The sequence below is a fragment of the Rattus norvegicus genome, chromosome 4 (assembly GCF_036323735.1).
Source record: "Rattus norvegicus strain BN/NHsdMcwi chromosome 4, GRCr8, whole genome shotgun sequence".
NCBI classification, from domain to species: Eukaryota; Metazoa; Chordata; class Mammalia; order Rodentia; family Muridae; genus Rattus; species Rattus norvegicus.
Genome location: NC_086022.1, coordinates 147,425,889 through 147,452,459, shown reverse-complemented (window position 1 = coordinate 147,452,459; position 26,571 = coordinate 147,425,889). Strand labels below are relative to the sequence as shown.

General features: G+C 46.7%; 1 protein-coding gene and 1 long non-coding RNA gene across 6 annotated transcripts in view; one reads left to right on the top strand and one right to left on the bottom strand.

The window, feature by feature from the left end:
• The window catches only part of Srgap3 (SLIT-ROBO Rho GTPase activating protein 3), a 235,326-nt gene that overhangs the window by 173,948 nt on the left and 34,807 nt on the right, over nucleotides 1–26,571 (top strand). For 2 of the 4 annotated variants that reach the window (XM_039108203.2, XM_039108202.2), the window contains exons 6-12: nucleotides 2,592–2,720; nucleotides 4,012–4,233; nucleotides 6,037–6,138; nucleotides 8,169–8,366; nucleotides 12,278–12,362; nucleotides 18,296–18,323; nucleotides 20,855–20,941. In XM_039108203.2, coding sequence (XP_038964131.1) covers nucleotides 2,592–2,720; nucleotides 4,012–4,233; nucleotides 6,037–6,138; nucleotides 8,169–8,366; nucleotides 12,278–12,362; nucleotides 18,296–18,323; nucleotides 20,855–20,941 — 851 coding nt within the window. Of the gene's footprint in view, nucleotides 1–2,591; nucleotides 2,721–4,011; nucleotides 4,234–6,036; nucleotides 6,139–8,168; nucleotides 8,367–12,277; nucleotides 12,363–18,295; nucleotides 18,324–20,854; nucleotides 20,942–23,422; nucleotides 23,526–26,571 lie in introns of all 4 variants that reach the window. The other 2 variants (NM_001191975.1, XM_006237048.5) reach the window with 2 other exon arrangements.
• The window catches only part of LOC102548080 (uncharacterized), a 67,153-nt gene continuing 48,923 nt past the window's right edge, over nucleotides 8,342–26,571 (bottom strand). For both annotated transcript variants that reach the window (XR_005503819.2, XR_010065899.1), the window contains 3 exons: nucleotides 15,780–15,939; nucleotides 9,311–9,725; nucleotides 8,342–8,581 (listed from right to left, as the gene is read on the bottom strand). This is a non-coding gene — a long non-coding RNA (uncharacterized LOC102548080). The remainder of the gene's footprint in view (nucleotides 8,582–9,310; nucleotides 9,726–15,779; nucleotides 15,940–26,571) is intronic.

Below are 26,571 nucleotides of genomic sequence, written 5' to 3'. Positions count from 1 at the left end.
TTATTCTATCTGCCAGCCACTGTGTCCAATGTTTATCTGTCCTCCTATGGGCCTAATTCTATGATTACAGGATCCTTTAGAAATTACAGACTGGAAGGGACAAAACCCAACAGAACCTGGGTAAACAGGGAAACATGTGTGTGTGTGTGTGTGTGTGTGTGTGTGTGTGTGTGTGTGTGTGTGTGTCTGTGTCCCCTGGTATACTTTTTGAAAGTGAGGAAACCCCAAAATCCAGATAAAGACTTAATACCAAAATGAACAAGGAAGTTGAATAGATAATTCTTTTCTTATTATTTTGTGTCTGGGTGTTTTGTCAACATGCATATAAACACCTCACTTGTATAGCTGGTGCTCTCACAGACTAGAAGAGGCTTCATATCCCCTGGAACTGCAGCTACAAGCAGTTGGGAACCACCATGTGGGTGCTGGAAATCAAACCTAGGTCCTCTAGAAGAACAGCCACTGCTCTTAACTCCTGAGCCATCTCTGCAGCCTCTGAATAGACAATTTTTAGGAACCTATCTAAGTGGTCTGTAAATACAGAGCAATTTGTTCAGTGTCATTAAGGATGAAGGAAACAAGCAAAAACCACAGCTCAATAGTACTTCACAGCCACCAGAAGGACCAATAAAGGCTGATAGGAAGAAGCAGGGATACAGATGTGGAAATCAGGAAACCTTGCACCGCTGTTAGGGGCAGATTGTGTATGTGAGTGGTCTGTCACTGTGAAAGCCATCTGGCTGTTCTTCAGGTAGTAAACATACATGGACCAGGCTACCATGTAACTCAGTAGTATCTCTCCTGGGTTTGCCCCAGAGGCACAGAAACATATTTGTATCAAAATTTGTGTGTGAATGTTCACAGTAGCACTGTTCAAGAGATGTAGCCAAGAGATGAAAACAATTGGAATGTAACTCAGCCAGGAAAAGGAATGAAGTCCTGATACAAGCCACAATGCTGATGGACCCCAAAGACACTATGCTAAGTAAAATAAGACAGATACAAGAGACCACACACTCTACAAATTAACTTATGTAAAATGTCCAGAATAGACACACCAATGGACACAGGAAGTAGATTGTTGGTATTCTGAGGAATTGGAGGAGGACAAGTGAGTGGCTGCTCATTGGTGCAAGGTTTCTCTCCAGAGGAAGTGCCTGGGTGGAAAGATACTGGCTGGGATTCTAGAGGCTCATTCCTGGTGTAGTCATATGCTAATTAGCAACTTGGCTCCTGGACAAGCCACTTTTCTTCTTGGGCTCTCATTTCCTCGTCTATAAATAGATGAGTTCAGCTAAGATGCCATGACTGTCCTCTTCAATTCTAAAATGAACTCAGGCCAGGAAAACGGTTTCAAGGTCACAGTGAGTCCCTAGATAGGGTCAGGAATATCCAGACTCTGTGTGGATGGGCGTCTGGCTATGATAGGGTGTGAGTTCCAGGAGACATATGCTGTATAGTCCTCGGGTGAGAAGGATCTAGAAGAAAGTCAGAGGAGATGCCTAGGAGACCTTCAGGGTTGGAAGTGGAACTGGTATACTCCAAAGGTAGATCTCATGTGGAGTGAGGAATGGAAAAGAGCAGCTAGCTGAGGGACAGAAGCATGTTTTCTTTAAAGAGACCCAGCACCAAGACACCTCAGTCTGAAAGAGGCAGTTATCCATTGTGCCTTCTCTCACTCCTCCCTTCTGGGCTGGTTCAGCATAAAAAGGGCTTTGCCAAGGCTCTGGGTGCTCTGCCCTGCTTGTCCTTTCATTCAGACCCAGACTCTCTCCCTTCTTTTTTGCTGCTTCTCCTCCTCCCCTTTCCCCTCTTCTTAAAAATAGCCCAAGACTTGCTTAGTCAGTCTGGTTTGGGTGCCTCAGATCCATGACCCACAAGCAAGATAGGTCATGGCACCGACTTTGTGGAATTTGCTTTCTTCCATGGGTACTAACCATCAACAAATAAACAAAGAGCTTCTGGCAGCACAGAGCAGGGGAGAGGGGTGGGAGGGATGCGTAGCTGACAGGGCCATCATCAGGGGCCTGTGTGGCTATCACCGTGGGTAAGGTCCTGAGTGACATCAAGAAACAGACCTCTTAGAGGCTCAGATGCGTGACTCCAAAGAGTCTGAAGGACTCAAAGCAGACATGAACTTGGTCTCTTGAGGAAAGGCAAAAGAGGTTGGGTGAGAGAAGGTGGATATACAGAGATGGGGATGGAAGGATAACCTGGAGTGGTAGCCAGAAGCCGAGTCTTAAAGACCTCTGGGCCACTAAAAGCATTGGAAGCCCATGAAGGGTTCTGAGGGTGGAGTGTCTTATATATACCATAAGTACATATACAGCGTCGTGTGTGTGTGTGTGTGTGTGTGTGTGTGTGTGTGTGTGTGTGTGTGTGTGTGTGTAGAGAGAGAGAGAGAGAGAGAGATCACCTGGAGGGCTGACAAATGATGACGTGTACTGCTGAGTGTGGGGTCCAACAGTTCTCCCTTGGTATAGAAGCAAAACTGGGAGGTGGGACTCACTGTCAGATAGTTCACATGGAAATCATAGATCATCTATCTCCCTGGTTGGCTGGGCTCTGATGTCTATGTCTTCTCCCTACAGAGGCAGGCCAAGTATTCTGAGAACAAGCTCAAGTGCACAAAGGCCCGAAATGACTACCTGCTGAATCTGGCAGCCACCAACGCAGCTATCAGCAAATACTACATCCACGATGTCTCTGATCTCATCGATGTGAGCAACCTGGGTAGCTTGGGGCTGGGCGAGGGCTCTGTGCAAGCTGCAGCATCTCATCAGCTAGAGCAAGTCTGGGACTAGGTGGGAGCCTATGTAGGCTGGTGCGTCTCATAAGTTGGGGGGAGATGGGGATGGCCATGGTCCTTAACCGACATGTGGGCTGGCCAAGCTTTTGTAACCCTGCTAGAGGATAAGAGCTGGAAGTGGAGTATGAGCTATTTCATGCTCACACTTTCTGTGGATAGAAGTGAACTCTGGTGGACTCCCCATAGCTTAGATACAGGATAGCAACCTCCAACATCCTCCCTTCTGCACCAGGGCCTCTGCTGGGTGTGAAGGCACAGGGAAAATGTGTATACAGTTTACACCCTTAGAAGCTGCAGTTATGGAAGAGGAGGAGACCATTCATTCAGAACCCTTGTTGGGTCCAGACACTGTGGAAAAGCCACTGGGGAGTTCTAGGAGGAATGAGTTTGATCACTGAAGAGTAGACCACTGACTGTGTAGCTGGCTGTGCAGGACTCCCTGGAGAGCACCAGGCTTAAAGAAGGGTATTGTGAGCGGCAGTGATGGGAGACACTGTCTTAGAGCTGGGGCTGTTTCCTCTGTCTCCCCTTCCATGATAAATAGGAGAAACCATTCCTGAAGGTACTCAGTAGAGGGTTGGTTGTGGTTACTGGATTCTTTCCCTCTAACTCCATGTATCCTATTCTGGAAGGCAGGGCATTGGGTTTGGGGGCAGCCATCTGCTCAGCCTTCTAATAGCCTAAACCAGCCCCCTCTTCTTTCTTAGCTTTCAACTTTCAGCATTTAGCCCTTATGCCTTGTTACTTACCAAATGATTATTGAGCCCCTACTGTGGACTAGGACTTAAAGCTCAGCGGTGGGCAAGAGCCCCATGGAGCACACTTGCCTAAAGCTTGTTACTAGGCAATTGCAATGCCAAGTGGCAAAGGTCACAGTGAGGGAAGTGGAAGGCATGTGGATGTCTGACCAAAGCTCAGTATGGAGAACATCAAGGGAAACTTCCAGAAGGAAATGGGCTGTAAGTTAAATGACAATCGGAGAACATTCCAGGCAGAGAGCATGCATGGGAAAGCTTTGAGGTAAGACTGTGTTGAGAGCTTGGGGAGCCTGGGTACTCTTGGTACCCACATTTTAGCTCTGAGCTCCCGCTGAGGGGTTTGACATGGCTTGTTCAGGACTCTGAGTGCTCTGGAATGAAGGGTGATCATAGGTTCCCACCCCAGCTCTCACCCGTACCCTTCTGTCCTCGCCTCTCCCCAAGTGCTGTGATTTGGGCTTTCACGCCAGCCTGGCCCGCACCTTTCGGACCTACCTCTCAGCAGAATATAACCTGGAGACCTCTCGCCACGAGGGCCTGGACATCATAGAGAATGCAGTGGACAACCTGGACTCCCGGAGTGACAAGCACACAGTCATGGACATGTGCAGCCAGGTCTTCTGCCCTCCACTCAAGTTTGAGTTCCAGCCCCACATGGGGGATGAGGTAGGCTTCCTGCCAGTATTCTGCTTGGGGCTGGCTGAAGGAGTCCAGCTTCCATTACCATAGGAAAGTCCCTAAACCTGAATTAGCAGTGGTTCTCAACCTGTGGGTCATGAACCCTTGGGGGTGTTCACCAACTCTCCCACAGGGGTCACCTGAGGCCATCCTACATATTAGATATCTATATTATAATTCATAAGAGTAGCAAAATTACAGTTATCAAGTAATAATAAAAATAATTTTATGGTTGGGGTCACCACAACCTGAGCAACCGTATTAAAGTTGCAGCATTGGGAAGGTTGAGAAGCTGTGTGCTAGAGGCCTCTTCAGCTCGCAGACAGGAAGCTAGGAGCCCTAAAAGCAGGGTTCTGGCTTCTGCTTGTCATCTTGTGAATGCTGTCCCGCTGTACAATGACATGGCTACCGTTCTGCAAGGCCAAACAAGCATGTAGCTCGGGTCTGTCTGTCTTTTGCTTCTGATAAAGTCACTAATGCCATTATGGGAGCCTTACCCTCAGCACCTCATTGAAACCTAGTCACTTCCCAGCAGCCTCACCTCCAAATACCATTTTCACAGGACTTTGAGAAGGAGTTTCCTATGCCTCAGATTTGGTAGAAGGGCATGTTAACATCATAGTTACTACTTCTGTTCTCTCCCATGCTCCTAGGGGATTGTGGGAGGAGAAAAAAGCCCAAGCACATATTCCGTTTATTTACCGAAGTGGCCTAGGATCAGCTCTTAATTCATGAGCTTCTTCAGATTATTTCCTTGTCTTGTTCACTAGGCCCCCTACCTACAGAACTGTAGCACCTTGGCTTTCCTTAGGCCCCGCCCCTCTTAGATGTGTTTAGGAGACTTCAAGGATGCTCTGGTCTTCCTAGAAATAGTCTCCTATCTCATTGTACCTTAGATGTCCTCTTCTGATGTCCCTTCCAATACTGTGAGCCTCTGAAGCACCAGACAATTGACTTTCCATCCATGCTGTGCTTCCCAGACCCTTAATGAGGTCTGGAGAGGAAAACAAACTCATAGGCAGTAACAGCTTTGGAAGTGAAGACCCTGGAAAATTGGCACAGCTGCTCTTGGTATCTGTGGGTGACTGCTTCCAGGGCACTGGTGATGTCCGAATCCAAGGGTACTGAAGCACTTTATATAAGAACACCGTACAAAGACCTTGTGCATATCCTCCTGCACACTTGAATTCACCTCTGTATTACTTAGCATACCTAACACCATGAAAATGCTGTGCACGATTGTTGTGCTGTATTGTTTAGGGGGTGATAAGAAGAAAATGTCTGCCTAGGTTCAGTTCAGAGGTGTCTTTTTTTTTTTTTTCCTCATACGTATACTTTCTGTCCTTGGTTGGCTGAATTTGTGAACATGAAATCTGTGGACACAGCGGACCAACAGTGTGATTGTCAAGGTTGTCCCTGATGTATCTTTACACATTCCTGTAGTGACAGGAGCGCTTGCCAACTGCTTCTGGTTCGTTGTGCTTGCTACTGTCTGTTCAAGCAGATCCTTGCATTCCGCAACTCCCTGCCTTGCAGTGAGTTACTTTGTCTGGCTAAGATTATGTTAGAGGTCTTTTCAAGCCCACAGTTACTGTGCAAATGTCAACGATTATGACTAGAGAACCACGCTGGCGACAGCTGGCGCTAGAGTAAGCGTTCCCATCTGGTACAGCCTTTGCCCAGGGGTGACCCAGGGCAGGTCACTCAGCCTTGCTGGACCTGTGTCCTGGGCTCTGGATGGAATGTTAATGATGGCTCCAGCATCTGCAATGACAGAGTTTCTTTCTGCAGGTCTGCCAGGTCAGTGCACAGCAGCCTGTCCAGACGGAGCTGCTTATGCGGTACCACCAGCTGCAGTCCAGGCTGGCCACTCTCAAGATTGAGAACGAAGAGGTGAGTGGGCCGCTGCCCCGGTCTAGTTCCCTGGGGCTCGTGCAGGGGAGTCTCATGCTCTGGACTATATAGGAAATGATGGCTCATTGGTGGGAGACTATACAACCGCACAGCCCACCTACACCATGAATATTTAGTGGTCTAAAGGATGCTTACAAGACCTCAGGTGGCAGGGAAACAAGAGGAAGCAGGACTCTGTTTTAGAATGATTGCAGATTTGCAGGGTTAGAATGTTTGGGAAAAAATGTTTCAAAATGTGAACCTTGGCTCCATCTCAGCCATAGAATGATTGATGGTTACTACCGACCTCATGCTTTTCCACCTCATTCTCTGCGGTAAGTTTCTGTTGTCATGATCAGGAGTCAGAGTTAATATTTAAAATTACACAATGGAGTAGATAGTCCAGATCGCCCTAAGAGTATTGTGGGTTTTCAAACCCCAGGGAATGGGTCAGTCTCACCAGCCCAGTGTTCCTCCCATATTCCTCTGTGGCATGGCATCATGCTGTATAGGCCCACTCGAACACAGACTGAGGAAACCAGGCTGGAAGTGTCAGAGGAAAGATGTCAGCCAACTCTGGGGCCCTGGAGAAAGGACCCCAGGACATGTGTGGTGCCATTCAAAGCGATGGACAAACTTATCCCTGAGAAGTACAGTCATGGTGGAAGGTGAGAAGGTACGGCCATTGCCTTCAAATGTCATGAAGGCTGTCCTGGACAATAGGGACAGTTGTGCTCGGGATCTCTACAAAGGGCAGAGCTAGGACAGAGCTGAAATGACACAAATCAGAGCAGGTCCAGGGAAGGTCACAGGAAGACAAGTCAACTTGTTTTTTAAACCAATACAGGAGGCGGGCAGAATACTTGCTTTCTTTCTGCTTTTCTTCTGTCTTCACCTCAAAGGTTTGTTAATGGTTTATGTGTATAATGCTGTTAATGAAGTTTAAATAGAAATCAGGGCCACAGGGAGGAGACTGAGGCACACAGCCCTCTCTGTGAGCTGCGGATGGCTTGGATATGGTCGAGTATGCTTATCCTGTGTTGGAAAAAAAGAATTGATTTTGATTTATTCACTCATTTATTCATTCAACAGGTATTTATTTATGTAGTATTTATTCACATAATACATGCGAGACATTATTCTAGATAGAGAGTAAATCAAAGGAGCACAGCCTCATAGTTCTTCCTCTTTCTGATGAGAGAACTAATTAAGACAGAAGGACCAATGAGTTACTGGATATGGAGAAACAGTGGACAATGAGTGGCATGGTATGTGAAGACAACAGGGGCCTGATACCCTTAGGAGGTGACATTTCTGCTGAGGAAACAAGAGAGACTTTGAGTGTCAATGATCTTATAAGAGTCATATTTTTTTTTTGCCAGTGACCCCTTTTGGACTGACCTACCTCTGGGATATAGAATCTGCCACTGAGACCCTCTTCATCCCAGGGCCTCTGTGAGGCTGAGGTCCTCAAGCCTTGCTTCTGTTATCTCTGTGCTGTGGGGTTCACTGTACCTTAGGGGGGAAACTGTGGTGTCCTAACAAAATTCTGTGGCAGTGAACTAATTTCCCCCAAGGTCCTGTCTCCCAGCAGATCGCGCCCACTGTCACATGACCCCTTTTTCCATGAATGAGGGAAACATGAGAGAATTTCTGTTGATTTCCATGTTCAAGTGGCAACCCTCCAGGCCCCAGGAGGAGCCTTGTTTAGGTTCCTCTAACCAGGCCGGAGAAAGAAGCCTAGAAACTTGACTCCATCGTCCTCATAACATTCCCAAGGTCCCTCAAACAGAAGCAGTCCATTAAATGATCTTAGATTGGGCAATCTGGCTTCTTAGCCTGCCAGTTATTGGTCTTGGACCAATGACCAATTCACTTCACTGTATATGTCGGTATAAGAAGAGGAGCCATCTTGTCCTGTGTCTAGAGACATTAAATGAAAGAACAAAGTGACTGTCGGGAAAAGGACTTAGTGGGTGTCAGAGGCACTAGGAAATAAAGGGGGTTCTGGATATGCTGTTTTCCCCTAGGTTAGGAAAACCCTGGATGCCACCATGCAGACCTTACAGGACATGCTGACCGTGGAGGACTTTGATGTCTCTGACGCCTTCCAACACAGCCGATCTACAGAGTCCATAAAGTCAGCTGCTTCTGAGACCTACATGAGCAAAATCAACATCGCCAAAAGGAGAGCCAACCAGCAGGAGACAGAAATGTTTTATTTTACAGTAAGTAGCATCAAGGACCCAGAGGCCACTGTCTGTTGACACCTTGCCTGTAGCTTTGGAAGAAGTCCGAATGAGAGAGAGAGCCAGCAAAATAATACAGCATAGATCTCCCAGTGTGCTTCTCAACATTAGGTTGCCTGGTTTGGTTTTCTGAAGTGTAGAGTGACTCATCATCGGGTGGTATTGGCACTGATCCTGAGTGATGGTCACTGATGCTTTTGGAAGGAACCAAAGAGAGAGTTTTAGTCATTTTGGTTAGATCAGCAGTTCTCAACATTCCTAATGCCTTTGATACTTCATGTTGTGGTGACCCCCAACCACGAACTTATTTCACTGCTACTTCTTAACTGTGATTTTGCTAGTTATAAATCATGATATAAATAACTAATACACAAAATGTCTGACATGTGACTCCAGAGGGGTCGAGACCCACAGGTTGAGAACCTCTGGGTGAGAGGAACCTGGTGAAGAGTCAGGTACCCACCTAGAGTTCTGTGCATGCATTTTTGTCTTAAATTGATGACTAGACATTGAATATCAGGACCTCAACATTGGGAGCAAGTTGTTCAGGAGTTGCTGGCCTCTCCTATACAATCCCAGGGTACAAACCTTCAATCTAACCAGGGGACAGGAGGAGGAAGGAAGAGAATTGCGGCTTTGGTTCAAGTTAGGCTTCTTGAACATGGAGGCTGGGGCTGTAAGGGACTGACTTTCCATCTGATACACACCCACACAAGGCTCATGGGGACTCTGCTTAAATGCCCAGGGTGACAAGCTTTCTTTCACCCAAACAACCCTTCTGCTTGACTGTGGCTGACTGGGTATGGGGTTCTCCTCCGTTAACTTCAGGAAATCTAGCACCCGGGATTCCTGGCCATGGATCTCCATGCTGTTTTCTTTGGTGACCGGAGTGAAGCTGATGCTATCTGACAGTGAAGTCTTACCTGGCTTCAGAAAGCTGGGGTTTCCGTTCTCCGTGTTGAAGGCTCTGACTTTTCTGGCCCTACCTTACAAGCTTTGGTTTGAGTAGTCTCAGCACCCTAGTGGCTCCTGAAAACATGCTCTAAATATCCAAAGTAAAAGTCACCAAGGACATATGCTGCTGCATATCTTACTTGTTTTGTGTTTAAGCTCAAATGGTATCAGCTGACTCTCCCCTCTATAGGCACCCAGGCCCCCCTCCTCTTAAAGGTCTCGTAGGAAACAACTTAGGTCTTGGCTGAGCTGTCCTCTTGATGGATTCATGTCACCGGTCCCAGTTGTCAGCACCCAAATCCAACTGCTCAACACCTGTATTCTCTTCAGGTCTTGTATGATGTGCAGACCCAGGGAGCATGGTCTCCAATACCTTAAAGATTGCTAAAAAGAAAATGCAATCACCAGGTAGAAGATCAGATCACTTGAGACATACAGCTAGACTGATGGTGACTGAATCATTCACATAGAATGTGTCACAAGTTAACCCAGTCCCAGCATCTGACTCTAAACTGTGGTTAGCCTTAATCAAGACCCTGCTACAATACCACAGCTGGCACACACCTCATTCCTCCCATCTGTATTCTTTGGCCTTGTCAGGAAAGAAAACAAAGCTAGTCCTCAAGATTCCTGAGGACTTAGAATGCCACTTCTATTAGAAGCCTAAGAGGGAGCAGGAAGTACATGTGGGGATAACTAGAAAGTTACTTCAGCAGTAGAACGAAATCTGGATAGCAGAAGAAGGGGCCCGGCCTTCTTGTATATAAAGGAATCTAGTGTCTTTGACCAAGGAAAGAGGTTATATTTTTTCTTTTTTGTGTATATATTTATATGCCTATGCATATTGATATGTGTGCATACTGATATATGTGTGAATACATGTATACACATGTGTATGGAGTCTGGAAAACAACTCAGGCACCATCTGCCTTTCATGTGTGTACCTCACCTCTGATTTTTATGAATTCTTAGACATGTGATAAAATCAGAAGTATTGTTCTAAGCCTACATGGCCAGCCTGTAAGTCAATTCTTACTGATTAAGGCAAGGATTACCCAGGGCCAGGGCACTTGCTTAAAATTCAAGAGCTTCGTCTCCTATCCTGCTCAGCAGGACTCTGACACGTGGAGGTTTAAAGGCCCCTGTGATTCCTCCCCAGGAAGAAAAGAAGGGTTAGAATTGAGGTGTAGGGTTAGAACTGAGGTGTGGTAAAGCAGACACTTGCATGTTGACCTGGTGATGAGGCTGCTGGTCCTCTGCCACACATTTGATGAGACATCCTAAATCTACTCTCAGCTCACCTCGAGGAGCTAATGGAGGAAGGGGGGAGTCTGGAAATAGACAGGCCTCTACTCTAGGCTGCACAGCGAGGTTTTCTCTACTAGCCTCCAAGGTCATGGAGAGGCACTGCTCTGTGTGTGTGTGTGTGTGTGTGTGTGTGTGTGTGTGTGTGTGTGTGTGTGTGCATGTGTATTGTGCATGTGTATACTGCTCTGTATTTGTGTGTGTGTGCTCTGTGTATGTGTGTGTGTGGTGCTCAGTGGAATCACAGGGGAATGACTTTTAATCAATAAACGTAGGTCTATGGAGAAAGAGAGAGGGCATCGTAGCCTCGCAGCTCATCTGAGAAATCCCCCAGGGTGAAGGTGGTGATATTAGACTCTCCCTTTTTAGAGCAGGCTGTTTCTGGCTTGCTGCTGGCTGACTTCTCTCAGCCATGTTGGGGTAAGCTGACTGGGACAGTGGGATCCTGTGTGAGAGCTTGTCTGATGTTTCAGCTACTCACCTCTGTCTCTATGACCTGATTCTCAACGCCTTTGCAAATGCCATCCATCTACAGGCCAGACCTCCTTCCTCCTATCTCATATCCTGATTCCCATGTCTTCTTGCACTGTTGTCTTCCTAGACCGCCAGCCAGAGATCCTGCTTTCATTAGTTTTTCAGACAAGATCTTCCTTAGCACAGGTTGACTTCTTATGTAGCTGAGGCTGACCTTGGTCCTCTTTGCACTTAGGAGTGCTGGAGTCATAGGCAAGTGCCACTATACCCAGTTTATGTGTTGTTAAGCTGGGCAAACAGTCTACCAACTCAGGGCCATCCCTCCTGCTTCACATTCACCAATAGCAGCCATTCCATCTGCCCTGCTGGCATCCTGCTTACTCTGTGCTTCCGTCACTGGGCTGTATTCTGGTGCTGTGGGATAGGGGGCGGAGCAGGGGAGGCTGGCACCTGTATGAAGAGGTGGTTGAGGCTCAGGGAAGTGGTGTGTGTGTGTGTGTGTGTGTGTGTGTGTGTGTGTGGTCAGCTGTGCTGTTCTTCTGGATGGTTGTCTATTCCTTGTCACTGTTCCTCAGCACATGAAATTTGACAAGGACAGTGACCTAGGAGGTAGCCAGAACTCATCCTGGCCCCACTCTTGACTTTCTGTGGCACTTGGGGCAAAGCACTCTGTACACCCATTCTTATCTCATCCGACCCGAAGGTCATTCTCCCCAGTGTAGTGATGGGAGAATCCGTCTATTAGAAGGTTTCTTAGTGGCCTGCACAGCCCTTCCTCATGTGGAAGAAAGACTCATCTTTGGCTCTGCTCTCTTCCTTATTGCTCTGGTCCAGAAGCATAGTGGAGTTCCGGTGACCAGAGGGGCCTTTCACCTTGTGCTGCCCATGGTCTTCACTGTAGAATTGGCTGCCACCACTACCATAGTCTCCTGCCTCTTGTGTGCACAACCCAATCTACAAGACCTGGGGATCCCTAAGAATTAGCCACTTGGAAGAGCTTAAAGCAGGGACAGAGGCCTACCTGTTCCCATGCCAAGTCCCTGGATAGCCTGATATCTCTTTGCTTTCCCTGTCAGGGAGATGAGTTGTAGAGTCAGAGACCTTGTCATCACTTGGCTGTGTGGCCTTTAACTTCCTTATGCCCATGTGTCTTACAGAAATTTAAAGAATATGTGAATGGCAGTAACCTCATCACCAAGCTGCAAGCCAAGCATGACTTACTCAAGCAGACCCTGGGTGAAGGTGAGTTGGGTGATAGAGTGACCAAGAGGGACTACTGTATGGCCTAGAGCTTCTGAGCCACCTCAGCTCAAGGCATCCAGCAGGGAAAGACCTGATGCTGGACTCTTGTGTTTTCACTAGGCAGGCTGAAAAACCACCTTGGTACAGGACCTGACATGGGTCCTGTGTGGTTGCAAGAAAGGGCAAGACCAAGAGGTAGATGGGTTCCCATAAGTAGGAGGTGGGATTCCTACTTACTTGGTTCTACACACACACACACACACACACACACACACACACACACACACACACACACACACACACACACGTCACTCCCCACTCCCTGACCCACACTCTACCTTCTCTTTGCTTTCCTAGGTTCTGACTATATAGACCAGCGCGATTTTAACTTTATAATCCCCTTGCCTCAGGCCTGCAAAGTACTAGGGTTTCAAGTGTGGAGGAGTTAGCTGCAGTGAGCTCTCCTTTCATCTGTTCAATTTTGCCAGCCTGACCTCTCAATGTTGAGAGGGGCAAGTCAATGTGACGTGGTGACTACTAGTGTTTCGAAATTCAGAATCCCTAGGTTTAGAAACCCAAGTACTTTTTTTTTAAATCTAAGGTCCTGGTTGGATCCTGGGTCTGTGGGAGAGGAGGGTTTCTGTTCCTTGTCCCCTCTGAGTGCCAACCCATTGCTGTCCTTGTCTGCATGGCTTTAATGTGATCATAATGTTCATCTGGCATGGCTCCTGGTCCATTTGGTCTTCCAGGTTTTATTAATTATGACTCACACTGAGATTGTCATGGGTTCCACTTAGATCCAACACAGCGCAAGCACCAGGTCAATGCAGATGTCAAAATTTTTTTGTAATTAAGTTGCAACTGATTGATCAGGGCCATTGATCCGACTCTGGAGCTGAACTACTGCCCTGAAGAAACACTGGAGAGCACATTTTAAGGATGAAGCCATGAAGCAAAGAGGAGTAGGGAGGACTGTAGTATCAGCTAATCATATTTAGACATAAGGTGTTGAGCAAAGGAATTTCCATCGATCAGGGTAGGAGTTGGTTCCTAGGCTTGGGAACATAAACTCAGTTTGGCCCTGGCAGCAAGATGGAGAAGCTGTCCTTGAGATGTCTAGACTCAGACAGCTGTTCCCTTACAAGTTGTCCCTGACATGTCTGGACTCAGACAACTGTTTCCTTATAATAGAAGCTCTTCAGCTATTGGGAAGTCCACAGCTCCCCTTGGACCTGGGACCTTGAAGTTACTTTTTCCCTGTGATTAAATAGAATCTAAAACTGAAATGGTAATATTTAGAGGAAGTTTCTTTTGCTTGCTCCCAATGAGATGTGACCTGTGAAGTCTCCTTTCTGAGTTTTGAGCTGGTTGGCAAGAGTAGCTCTGAGAAAATGATGCTTCAGAATAGAGGAACAGCCAAGAGTCATCTAGAAGCCCCACGATGTGTTGTTTAGCAAGTCACCCACAGGGAAGCCCAGTGTGCTCCCTTTGACAATAGGGACAGAGCTTAGCAAACTGGTCAGTTCTAGGGAAGTTTTTCTTTGTCTAAATGAATATTTTGTTTAGAATGGGTTTTAGTTTCCATAAAAGTTGAAAAAATAGTAGAGTTCTCATAAGGTCCATCCTCGATTCCCCTTTATTAACATCTTATATTAGTATGGTATGTCATAATTAATGCTATTAATAAGCTTTTGAGACGGGATCTTATGTAGCCCAGGCTGGCCTCAAACTTGATATTTAACCTTGAATTCAAGGATAGCCATGAATTTTTAATCCTTCTGCCTCCGCAGAGCTCTCCAAGCCTGTGCCACCATGTCTGTCTTTGATACACTATAATAAAGTCAATAAAGCACTGAACTACTGAAAAAAAAAAAAGACAAACTGAGTAAGTTCACACCAAAGTGCTGTTCATGTTGCATATCTGTGATCTAATAAAGGCATGTTGTACATTCTTAGGGCATTGAGTGAGGCAACCAGAATTTGGGCTGAGCAGGGCAGACAGAGCTCACCAAATCCACTCTTCTACATTCCTGATCTGTGTTCGCTTTGGTGAGATGGGAATTCACTATGAAGCTTTGGCTGGCTTGGAGCTTGCTGTGTAGACCAGGCTAGACTGACACTCACAGAGGTCCACCTGCCTCTGCCTCCTTAGTGCTGGTGTTAAAGGGGCACTACCAGGTCCATTCTTCTACACTTTAATCCCTGAGTCCCCTCAGCTCTGACTGAGCAGTTTGGATCTTTACTCTGAAGATCGGTGTCTAAGTGCAGAGTTAGTGTGTGGTTATGCCTCATCACCGCTCCTGCCATCACAGCTATTCACGTTGCCAGAGATGAAATGAAAAGGTTAAAAAACAATGAGAGGGGCTGGAGAGGTGGCTCAGAGGTTAAGGGCACTGACAGCTCTCCTGGAGGTCCTGAGTTCAATTCCCAGCAACCACGTGATGGCTCACAACCATCTGCAATGGGATCTGGTGCCTTCTTCTGGTGTGTCTGAAGACAGAGACAGTGTACTCATGTACATTAAATCAATCAATCAATCAATCAATCAATCAATCTTTTTTTAAAACGAGAAATATAGCCTCCAGGAATACTCAAAAGGATTCAAGCTGGGTTTGTTGTCATTTTGGGGGTGTTGTTTGTTTGTTTTTATGATGTCACATGCCTCCATTTCTCCAAAGCACCCCTTTGGCAACGTGACTCAAGGAACCTGTCAGAAGAAGCACAAATCCTTTCAGGTCACTTTCATTTACAAGCAAATGTTTTCCATGTAAAGACAGGGTTCCTCTTTGTAGCCTTGACTGTCCTGGAACTCACTCTGTAGACCAGGCTGGGCTTGAACTCAGAGATCCCCATTCCTCTGACTCTCGAGTGCTAGGATTAAAGGTGTGCGCCACCACGCCCAGCCAACCAGCAAACTTTTAAAAGGCTGCTAGGTGCCCCTCACATTGGCATTGCTGTTTTTGGGAGCACACATTCCCAGTGCACATTAGCTGTGTGGTAGTGTCATTTCATTGTCCAGAGAATTTGGTTTGTTGTTATCCTCGAGTCTTTCACCTGTGACCTCCCTGTCATTCTGGGCACGAGTGTTCTGTTAAGTTCCTACCTGTGTTCCTACCTGGGATCCTAGCACACTTGTTCTTTGCTGAAGTCATTAAGTATGTGTAGTTTACTGTCTGTACCAGAATGGAACATAGCTTAGTCAGACCCAAGCCTTACAGCCCATCATAAAACTAGAGGCCCTGGGTTCTATCCCCAGAGTGGCATAAAAACCTAGCCAATGGCAGGTGGAGGCAGGGGGATCCAAAGTTCAAAGTCGTCCTCTATTGCATAATGAATTTGAGGTGATTCTGAGCTATGTGAGACACTCCCCACAACAACAACAAAACAAGCAACACAAACAAACAACATAAAACAAACCTCATACGACGAATATTGAGTCAGATTCTTGTCTAGAGCTCTGTCTCCGAGGTGAAGGTCGTGGGCGACACTGGCTGCTGAACACTTGAAGCATGGATTGACCCGTGATTGTGTTCATTGAGACGAACAGAATGAACACCAGGACCTGAAGCAAAGGCTCCTGGGGAAGAGATTATAAAGTGTCTTGCTTGATGTTGATAATCTATCTACATATAGAAATGACAATATTTGTAAGTTGGGTTAAATAGGATAAAATTTAACCCATCAAGCACTGAATTTACCTTGCCTGTTTTGCTTTGCTGTCTTGCCACTTGGCTTCTAGAACTTGTTACAGCACTTTGAGCAGCATGGACCTGAGGGAGTTCTAGTGGGGAGTTTCATTCATTTGGGAAACGGGGCCAGAGATCATCATAGGCTATTTGACTTGCTCTCTACCTTTTATTTTGAGAATCTCTCATAGAACCTGGAGCTTATTGATCATTAGGTTGGCTCATGAGTCCCCAGATTCCATAACCCAGTGCCAGGGTTCCAGATATATGCTGTCACACCTAGCTTTTATTAAATGGGTGCTAGGAATCTGATCTCAGGTCCCCATGTTTTTGCAACAAGCACTTTTACCAACTCGGACATCTCCCAGTCTTTCAGAGTTTAAGAACAGACATGGTGGTACACCCCTGGAAAGTGGGCATAGGATCAGGAGTCCAGGCCAGTCACAGCTATATAGTGAGATTGAGGCTAGCCTGGGCTATATGAGACCCTGTTCTTTCGCACCTGTCTAGGTGAACAGATGTGACAATAATGACAATAGGTGGCAGTAAACTGGTGAAATTGCATTTTAAGACAGTGCCAGTGATAAGTGTATATAGAAAGAAGGGAAACAGAGGAGCTGTGAGGAGACCCTTGTCTACACAGGTGGAGTAAACTCTATTCTACATCCTCCTTTTCAGCCGGGATGCAAAAGGCTGACTTGCAAGAGGCAGCTTCAAAAGGGTCGTGGGCAAGACAAACCCAGCAAACAAAGGCCAACATGGGGACCTAGCAGAGAAATCTGTGGCAAATGCATCATGGCCAAAGGAGTAAGGAGTCTTTGTACATGTAAAGGTAGTTTGCAGGGTCCCCTGGGAACTTGAATAGTTTATGGATATAGGGAATGAGACATATTAATTCCATATGTGACAGGGGCCTCTAGAAAGCAAGAGAAAGATGTGACATGCTCGAGCTAAAACTATTTCTTTCACTGTTGAGTTGTGATATATCTTAGTGAAATAGGAGCTGCACTTAAAAAGCAAGGCCTGCAGTTAGAGATGGTAGGAGCCTGAGGCAGGATGGCGGTGTTGAAATAGAGGGAAATGGGCCATTGAGGTTAAGAAGGAAAGAGAACTTTAAAGAGCCTTTCTCTGACTTTCAACTTTAGTGGCTAGGTGGTGGTTCACTTACAGAAATGTTGAAGACTTGGGCAGGAATAGTTTGAGGACATGGGAAGAGCATCTTGGGGAACACAGTTTGAGATCCTTGGAGGGCAGTATTGTGTAACTCACCCTCTATAGAGAAACCACAGCAGAACAAAGGATAGGACCAAAGACCAACTTGGTGAAATGATAGATTTTATTGGTGTTACAGGAATATGGGTGAGGGGTTACTTATAGGAGCAGAAATGGCTCAGACAGTTGCCTCGCCAAGACCTATGCCAGCTCCAGTGACAGCTCACAAAGTGGGAACCTGGAGTATACTGCACAGCCTGCAGGCAGCTCAACGGGGTTAGAGTGTCTTTTCCAAGTGATTCAGTTGATGGAAACCTCTTCTGGTTTAGATCTATAAAGCTCTGCTGGTTTCTGCCTCTTCCAGACTGGTCTAGCCTCAATCAAATCTCTGTAGCTTGGTTTCCAATCTAAGAGGGACTCAGCTTTTGTTTACTCTAGCAAGGAGGGCCCTGGCAAATCTGTTCAGTTTTAGGGACTTCCTGAAACTATTTCAAGCTGTTTGCCTTCCTGCTTAAGGAACTTCCTTGTGGGGTGGAATGTTTCAAACTCAGAGGAAACTGTTACACAACAGGTAGTTATTGACAAGTGGGTAAGGAAACTGTGGTCTGTTCACACAGTGGAATATTACTCAATCATAAAAATAAATGAACTAATGAATCATGCTGTATGGATGAATCTCAGACAAATTATGGTAAGCTAAAGAAGAAAGATTCAGGAGAGAAACTACAAGGAGAGTGATCCTCTTTCTAGGAAATGCCTATCAAACATGCAGGGACAGAAGTTAGCAATTGCCTAGGGCATGGGACAGGATTAGAGATGGGCACATGGGATCTTTTTGTTGTTTTTGTTTTAAGGGAAGGAACGCTCTCAGCTTAAAACAACAACCAAGGGGTTGAGGATTTAGCTCAGTGGTAGAGCACTTGCCTAGCAAGCGCAAGGCCCTGGGTTCGATCCCCAGCTCCGGAAAAAAAAAAAAAAACAACAACAACCAAAGCCAATTAAATATCAACATGCAATTTTGTTTTCTTTCCCCAGGGGAGAGAGCAGAGTGCGGCACAACCAGGTGAGAGCTGGGGAATCTATGTCCTTTGTAATGGCTGCCTGACGTCTGAGAGGATGAGGTGGGAGGGTGGGTGGATGTGTAGGGTGAAGATAATCTGTTGGGAGCTAGGGAAACAGGACAGTCTTCACCTTTGGGGCGATGGGGGTGATGGGAGAGGGTACAGTGGCTCCTGAGGCTGCATTGCTTGTTCTCGCTTTAGACTGGCAAAGCCACGCTCCTGCAGGCTGGCCACAGGGAGGGAGCTTTCATAGCTGCTGAGGGGTGGTGGAAGATAGTTGATTCCAGGGTGGCTAAAGGTGCTAGCAGAGGCCTCAGGCTATAGAGTGGCTGTGTTCTTCGCTTGGATGTTACATGGTCACTGCTCAAACTATTCTATAGGTGCTCCAGGTCCAGGCTGGGTCCTCAGTGGCTAAGGCTTTGGGGTTGGCTGATACTGTGCACAGATGGCCAACGTGCATGCTGCTTACACATGGACGAGTGCCCAGATTACCTCCCACCCTAACCCCCTGCACTGCCCATCTTACTTTGGCTTGAAGTTTAGTGGGAACTTGGATGCACTGGCTAGGCCAGTAATAGAGGCAACCCATGCTTCCTCCTGGCTCCTTCCGCATCTCCCTTTGTGCTTTTCCTGAGCACACCAGAGCCAGTGGACACTTTCACTCAGCAGCCTTCAGCCTTTCATAGGCATTAGATGCCTAAGCCGCCAGCACTGCCCTGGTGTCTGGACTTTCAACAGGAATCTAGCAGTGGCCCAGAGGTCTGCCCTCTATTATGCATGGCAGTCGGTAGCTACATCTTACCTCATTTTGAGACAGGGTGGGGGGTCTAAGTGACCTAGTGACTCTTTCCTTCCAAAGCAGTTCTTTCCAATGGCTCAGAGTCCTGAAAAGCTGTCCTAGTTGGCAAGAGCAAAGATGACCCTTGAACTCTTCCCGCTCCTGGGGAAGCGAGTGGGCTTGGAAAAGGCTCAGGAAGCTGTGGGGTTTAAGTACGTTGGACCTGGAGATTTAGGGCTCTCCAGGAATCCAGCTGTTCATTTGGGCCCAGGCAGTTTGGAAACGGTGAGATGACTTGCAGGCAAGGAACCCCCCCACGTGTGGCACAGCAGTTGTTCAGGTCACTTTTGAAGAGCCCAAGTTTGTTACTCTTTTATTTTTCTGGTAAGAGAATATTACTATAATTCTCTTTATACCTGCTTTATACCAAAGTGGGATGAATCGGACCCTGGCCCCTGCCCCCTAATCTGAAAAATGCAGGCAGGAGGTTGCTCCAGCTGGCTATGGGGTCAGGGTGGAGAAGAGACTTAATGTCTCCCCTGGCCAGGTCTCAGGCTCCACCCAACCCCAACAAAGCCCAGGAGACAGACAGACAGGTAGGTAGATAGGTAGGTAGGTAGGTAGGTAGGTAGGTAGATAGATAGATAGATAGGTAGATAGATGGACAGACAGGCAGACAGATTTTGTTTTCATAATATAAACCTGGTGCTAATACATGCCTTTAATTCCAGCACTCAGGAGGCAGAGGTAGACAGATATCTGAATCAGAGGCCAGCCTGATCTACCGAAATAGTTCCAGGAAAGTCTGAGCTACACAGAAAAACCATATATATCTCCCTCTGAAAATCCTCTTCCACATTTGCTTTGGCCTAGGGCTTGGGAACTTGAAGTTCAGATGACTAGACCTCCCACTTAGGCCTCCTGTCCCAAATTTCAGACTTAGTCAGAGATTTCCTGGCTCATTATTAAGCTTGTGGACCTCAGTGTCAACCTGAAAGTGGTTTTCAAATGAGTCCCAGCGGCCCCGGGTGATCTGTCTCCGTACCTTGGCTGTGTCAACTATAGAGTCTCACAGTCAGAGCCATCTGGGATTATCACCAGAGCAGGTTCCTTCAGCCAAATTGCTCTTGCCCTTGTCTAGTTGGCCCCTTTCTCACAGTTAAAGCCAGATTTGTGAACGGCCTCAATTCGCCATAGCCCTGCAGTTCTCGTAGCTGTTCAGCAGTCCCTATAGGCAGACCAGATGTGCTAATGTACTTTGAAGACTTGCTTAAAAATAAAGAAAGAAAAACAAGGCAAAGCGAGATGCAAACACCAGTATTTAATCATTGTGATTTGAAGGGAGGTCAGCCTCCTTAAGCAGGTTAACAAGAGGCCCTAGTCCTGATGAGAAGGGAGATAGTTGATGTTGCGACCAATCAGATGCAGCTTGGTATATATCCAATTTCAGTCAGCTTCCAAGAATCCACAAGCCCTTGAACATCAGTGTTGCCACCATTTTGAATACTGACACCCACATCTGTTGGGCTGTTTGGGGAAATTCTTAATCTCTTGCTTTTTGTCACAGACTAATTCTGAGGCCACAACCGTGTTGCCAGTGTATGCTAATTTTCATCCCTGCTGAAAGGCAGAGAGGGGCCATTGTCTCTGGTTTCCTTCTCTCCCCTCTGGTTTTCTCCTGTTTTCCCTTCTCTCTCTCCCTTTTTTTTGTTTTGTTTTGTTTTTTTGTTTTGTTTTTGCTCTGCAACTGAGCAGCAGAAGAGATGGAAGGCTTAGGCTGCCCCACTTTCCTTGGCTGAGCTGTCCCCCTGCTCCCCACTTTGTGCCCCACCCAGCATTCCAGTAAGTTGATACAGATTTGGTGTCATTCAAAGTTGGGATAGCTACGTTTCCTTGTCAGAGATTCCAGGCAGTACCCAGTGCACCATGGGTCGGGGAAAGAGGACTCCATGTTCTTTTACATTCTGAATTTGGCAGGGAAGATGGGGGAGTGTATCCATCTCACATTTATTTTCTTTTATTCTACTTTGCAAAAAATTAAAAAGCAAACTCCAGAAACGTTTCCGAGTTCTTTTCTGAAAACACTCCAACTGGATGCCCTAGAGCTTTTGATTCTGTCTTTTTGTTACCAAGATCTCCATTCTTGCCGGCCACGAGAGCTGGATAACAGCTCTCTCTACTTCATGTGGGTGCTGGAGCCTTGAGTAGGAAAAACTTCATTCAACTCTCAGCTCTTGATAGATCCCATCTGTGTGGCCGTTGACAGATTTCTTAATTTCTTGTGGGCTCCTTTGCCTCCCACGCTTGTGAGGAGGTTAATCCTGCAGACCCCAGAGCCCAACGTTCGACCAAAACACAATTGGTAGCATCGTGGGGGTTTTTTGGCTTTTACATTTGAGCATTCAAAAGCAGAGAGTCACTATATGAGAGTCCCCACTCCCTGTTTTCACACATTCTCAAAAAAGATACAGTATTTTATTTTTACAAACGGAAATGACATGGACTTAGCTAACCAAATTCACATAGATCCAAGATGGGCTGGAGATAATCTTGCCTGTTGTTGTTTCTCTTCGGAATTTCGGTTGTGTCGTTCTTTTGGTGCCCTTAATCGGATAGCATGCTGTTTGGACTCATTTGTTCCTTTGCCCATTTGCCCATGCATGTCCTGGAGTTAGCAGCCTTTGCTCAACACTTAAAAACATCCAGGAGGACTTGGCTAGAGTGTCCTGTATGGCTGGACTGCCGAAGGACATGGGCACAGTAAGCCCAAGGGAGAGAGGCAGCGCAAGCCTCTTCATGTTGATTGGTTCCCCAGTCTGTATGAGTCTTGCCTGTGTGGGCTGAGGATATACCTTAGTTTTGGTAGAATGCTTGCTTAGCATGCATGACCATGAGTTCCACTGCTAACAGCACATTAAACCCAGTGTGGAAGTGCATGCCTATAACCCCAGCACTGAGGGGATGGAGGCAGGAGGCAGGAGTATGAGGTCAGACTCAGCTACATAGCAAGTTTGAGGCCACCCTGGACTATATAAGATCCCTTCTCAGAAACAAACAGAAGGTTCTTGCCTATACACAGATATCAATCAAGACATGGGGAAGGGGCGAGCCTTTGCTTCTCATATATGCCCATTACCTGCCTGGCTGAATATACACTCATTGTTCCCATGGTTTGAACCAAACCATTTGAAAATAAGCTGCCTCGTTTGGGAAGCTGCTTCCTCTGAACATCCCAAAATCTCTCTCCTAATGCTGAAGGCCCCCAGCATTGAGTTAGGCCGGTTTGTGTAAGAAAATGAGCAGATAAGCCAATCCAGGCCTATGCATGGCAAGCAATTCTGGACACGGGTCTGGTGTCTGTGGCCATTTCATTGTTCCTGGTGGACTGTGGTATAAGGATTCCCCTCCCTGTGGAGAGAACACAGAGAATGGAGATCCGAAAGCAAAGCAAGACACTTTCAACCTGACTCCTGTCGTGGACTAACGGGGCAGAAGAGTGCAGCTAGAAATGACGGCGGCAAGACGTCCTGGCACCATGCCCATGACTTGAAACTTAAAAGACAACCAAACGACAAACAAACAAAAACAAACTGGACTTGAGGGGAAGTGGGTAGAGGTGGGTCTGACTCGCTGTTCTTTTTCTCTGAGCTTAGTTTCTGTAGAACAGAGCCACGTGTAATAGGAAGACACTAGGTTAAATATGGTGGTGATGGGTTTGACAGTGCTGTGATCCAAAATGTGCTTGACTGATGAGTGGGATAATAGCATTCCAGGCCACCTACGGATCCTAAAGAAGGTGCAGCTTGAATCCTGGCATCTGTCTGGCTCTCAGAGCCATGCAGCAAAGATGAGTCATATGCCTTTGAAATATCAAGAGGCGTCAGGAAGATAGTGCCCTCAGTACATTGGGAGTTGAGCCTGATTTAAGCCAAAATTATTAAATGAAGCCCCTGGATTATGTTTGAAAGTCTCTTGCTTTCTTGGGCTACAGATGACACCTTTCTCCCCTCATCCCTCCATCTGATCTGCAGGATGCCAGCCTCTGGTTGGCATTGCAGGGGCTACTTGTATATACCCCCCACCCCCCAATGTAGAATGCATTTGTGTTTTGTGAGAGTTGCTCCTGCTTGGCACTGTGGGTAAACTAAGATCGAAAACATCCAGAGGCCTTCAGATGGAACATGGGAAACGAATGTGTTGGGGGCCAGGGGCTCCCCTCTGCATTTTGTGTTCTCCTCCAGTTGTGGGTTTGAAGAGCATCTCTCCCAGCGGTATGTTTATGTTGGTTGCTTTCTTGATTTCTTTTGTTCCATTTTCCCCTAGGCCCCCCTGTCTTCCCCCTAAACCACAGAAAATGAGGAGACCTAGGCCTCTTTCAGTGTATAGCCATAAACTCTTTAACGGCAGTATGGAAGCGTTCATTAAGGTACTTGCTGGGGAGCCCTGGAGTCCGCGAATGAGTCCAAAGTAATGGCAGCCTCTCTTTCCCCTGTTCCTTCCAGCTAACAGCCCTGCCGAACCCTTAGCCAGGCCCCAGGCAGTTTCTCTCCATAGTCACGCTTCTGTGAGGCGGTTTATCAGAGCACGCTGCTTCTGACTAGCGGCCCCTAAGTGGCCACTCATCTCTCTCAGCCATACCGGGAGGGGTCTGATCAGTCACGCAGAAAGAGGTGGAGCCTCAGCACAGTGGTCCCAGCCAGCTGGCCTCCTTGCTGCAGGAGCTGCAGTCCTGACACCGGAAGGGCAGTTGAGGAAACTCCACTATTCAGCCTCACCCCCTCCTCCTGCAATAGAACTAATTGAGAACATGGGAAAGTTAGCCCCTGTGAGTTTCCGTACAAGGCAACTACGGTTTGTAGCTACGAGCACAGAAAGCCTCACTTTTCACTAAGAAAAGTTCCTTGCACTTAATTTGGCTTCTTGGTGATTGGTTTGAAAGATGGGAGGAGAGTTGAGGAAGTCCTTGTAAATGCCAGGTTAACCCTTGATTTGGAGCTTAGGTAAGTTCAAAATGCCTCAGCTAAGTGAGCTTACGTTCCCTGTTTTCTTTTATCAATGGGTGGAAGATCAAGCCACCCAGGATCAAACTGCTCAAGGCAGAGATGCTGTTGAGCTGTGTCCTTGGGGAAAGAGGAGGGGAGGTCTTAGCCAGCTTTCTGAAAGCCCCCCTGTAGCTGGTCTTTGCTACTTTGTGGGTTCTTCTTTTCCCCACCCTTTATCCCCCACCCCCAACACTAGATAGGAGAGAAACAAGGATTGGTTGGGGGGGAGACTTTAGGAAAGCCCACGAATCTAATCTCTTTCCTTTTGTTTCTTCTTTGACAACTACTAACAAATCGCAACCAAGCCCCCTGAACAACCACTGACCACCAACCCTGCCTAGTGGAGCTCTAGCGTGTATTTACCCTCTGAAAAGATTCCAAACATCGCACAATCCCAGAAACTAACCATAGATGGCAAAAACCACGCCTCTGCTAGAGCACAAACCAAATCATAGTCAGTCCCTGTGGACAGTCCAAAGCTTCCCCACACCTGAGATTAAGGTGAAAACACATTCTTATAATGTTTCTGGGTTTTTAAAGAAACAAAAATTCCAAAGTCGTCACTACGCCCACCAGGTGCCAATGAGGACAGTTTCTGCAGAGAAGAGGAGTGTGTCAGTCAGGAAAAGGACCGAGTCTTGTGGGAATCACTAGTGATTTTGGAGTTATAGAGGCTGCCCCTCACACCAACTTTCTGTTCTCTGCCCTCCCACCTCAGGCAGGGTACAGCCCAGACCTAGAGGACAGAGAAGGACTCAACCTCAGGGATGGGTGGAGTAGGCAGGACCATCCTAGTTCAAAGAACTACCTCTGCCTATAGACCAAGTCCTCAGAACAGAAACTAGAGAAAGAGAAAGAGGACTTTTCCCTGGACAAGGATAGTGGGAAATACCTTAGAATACTTTAAATGAGAATCCCTCAAGAACTGTGTGACCCATAGGGAGCCACTCAATGGGTCATGGCAGATGGAGGTGTTCCTAAAGAGCGCTTTGCTTCTTCAACACCCCTCTGTCTCCTCCTGTACTCCCTTCTCACTCACCTCTCCTTATTCATCAGTGGTGTCAAACTTCCTCTTAGAATGGATTCCCTGGTCCACTAGAATTAAAATCTCCGTGGAGCTGGAATGGTAATTTTAAGGCAAATCACACAAGCATAAGAACTTGAGTTCAATCCCTACAACCTATGTCCAAAAGCTAGGGATGGTGGCACACACTTGGAATCCTAGCACTAGAGAATCTGATAGATGCCAGTGGCTCCCTCTCAGCCAGCCTAGCTTAATCAGAGAGTTCAAAGTCAAGGTGGCTGCTGCCTGAAGAATGACATGTAAGATTGAACTTTGACCTCCACAAGTATGCTTGCATGCACGAACACACACACACACACACACACACACACACACACACACACACACACATACACGAACACCCTCCTACTACCATCCCCAGACACATGTAGAAGCTCCAGTTGAAACAGCTTTGTGACACCACTGGAGGTATGAAGTGATAAAAGGAAGTATGGTATAGTGACACTGGTCAACTGGCTCTGAGAAAAATGTCCAAAGAGGAATTGCTCAGCTCTGGTGGAGTGTCAGAGTTCTTGGAAGAATAATAGTCATTTGGTTGGGGAAGAGAAGGTGGATTTGTGAAACACAATAGCCTGTCTCTATGTTCCCTCTGCTCTTATGCCACCTCCAATCACTGATGTTTAACAACTTCAGCTGTGGACCTACTATGAGCAGATTCACAAAATCCCCATAGGGCACAGGTTTACTCTGAAGGATCTTGGATTCCAGAAAGGCAACATCTGTAGTCACTCTTTGACTGCCAAGAGCAGAATTTCAGTTTTTATTCTGCTTCTCATATGGTCTGACCACACAGCAGACTGAGTCCTCAGCTTTGACAATCTAGGCCTATGAAAAGATTTGTGGTCAAACAACCCCACTGTGTGGCTGTGATTATGATGAGAGAAGCTCCAAGTTAATTACAGAGAAGGTTTTTGGAGTTGGACTTACGGACTTCCCGGAGTCTTCCTGAACCAACCCCTTATATAAACAAAAACATCGTGTTTCTCTCCTCAGACTGAAGAAGACTCCATTTATATAAGTCCATGGTAAAACCCAGAAGGTCCACCTGTGGGGTTGGTGGAGAGTCCCCATCTTACTTCTCTGAAGTAAGATTAATCTATTCTGTGAGTTTAGGATAAGCATGGAATGAGCTGATACAAGCATATTTCTAGAACCTTCTGACACTATGTAAGCCAGATCTTAATTAGATTAATTTTAGGACACCATCCCAAGACTCCTCTTGGACCAGGCTATTGCTGAGTTCTAGAAGTCATGTGGGTTTAGCTGACATTGTAGCAACTCAGATCCCAACCATTGAGATGGCAGGACTGGACTTGTCCATGTCCTTTGAACCCCAGGAAGGGTCT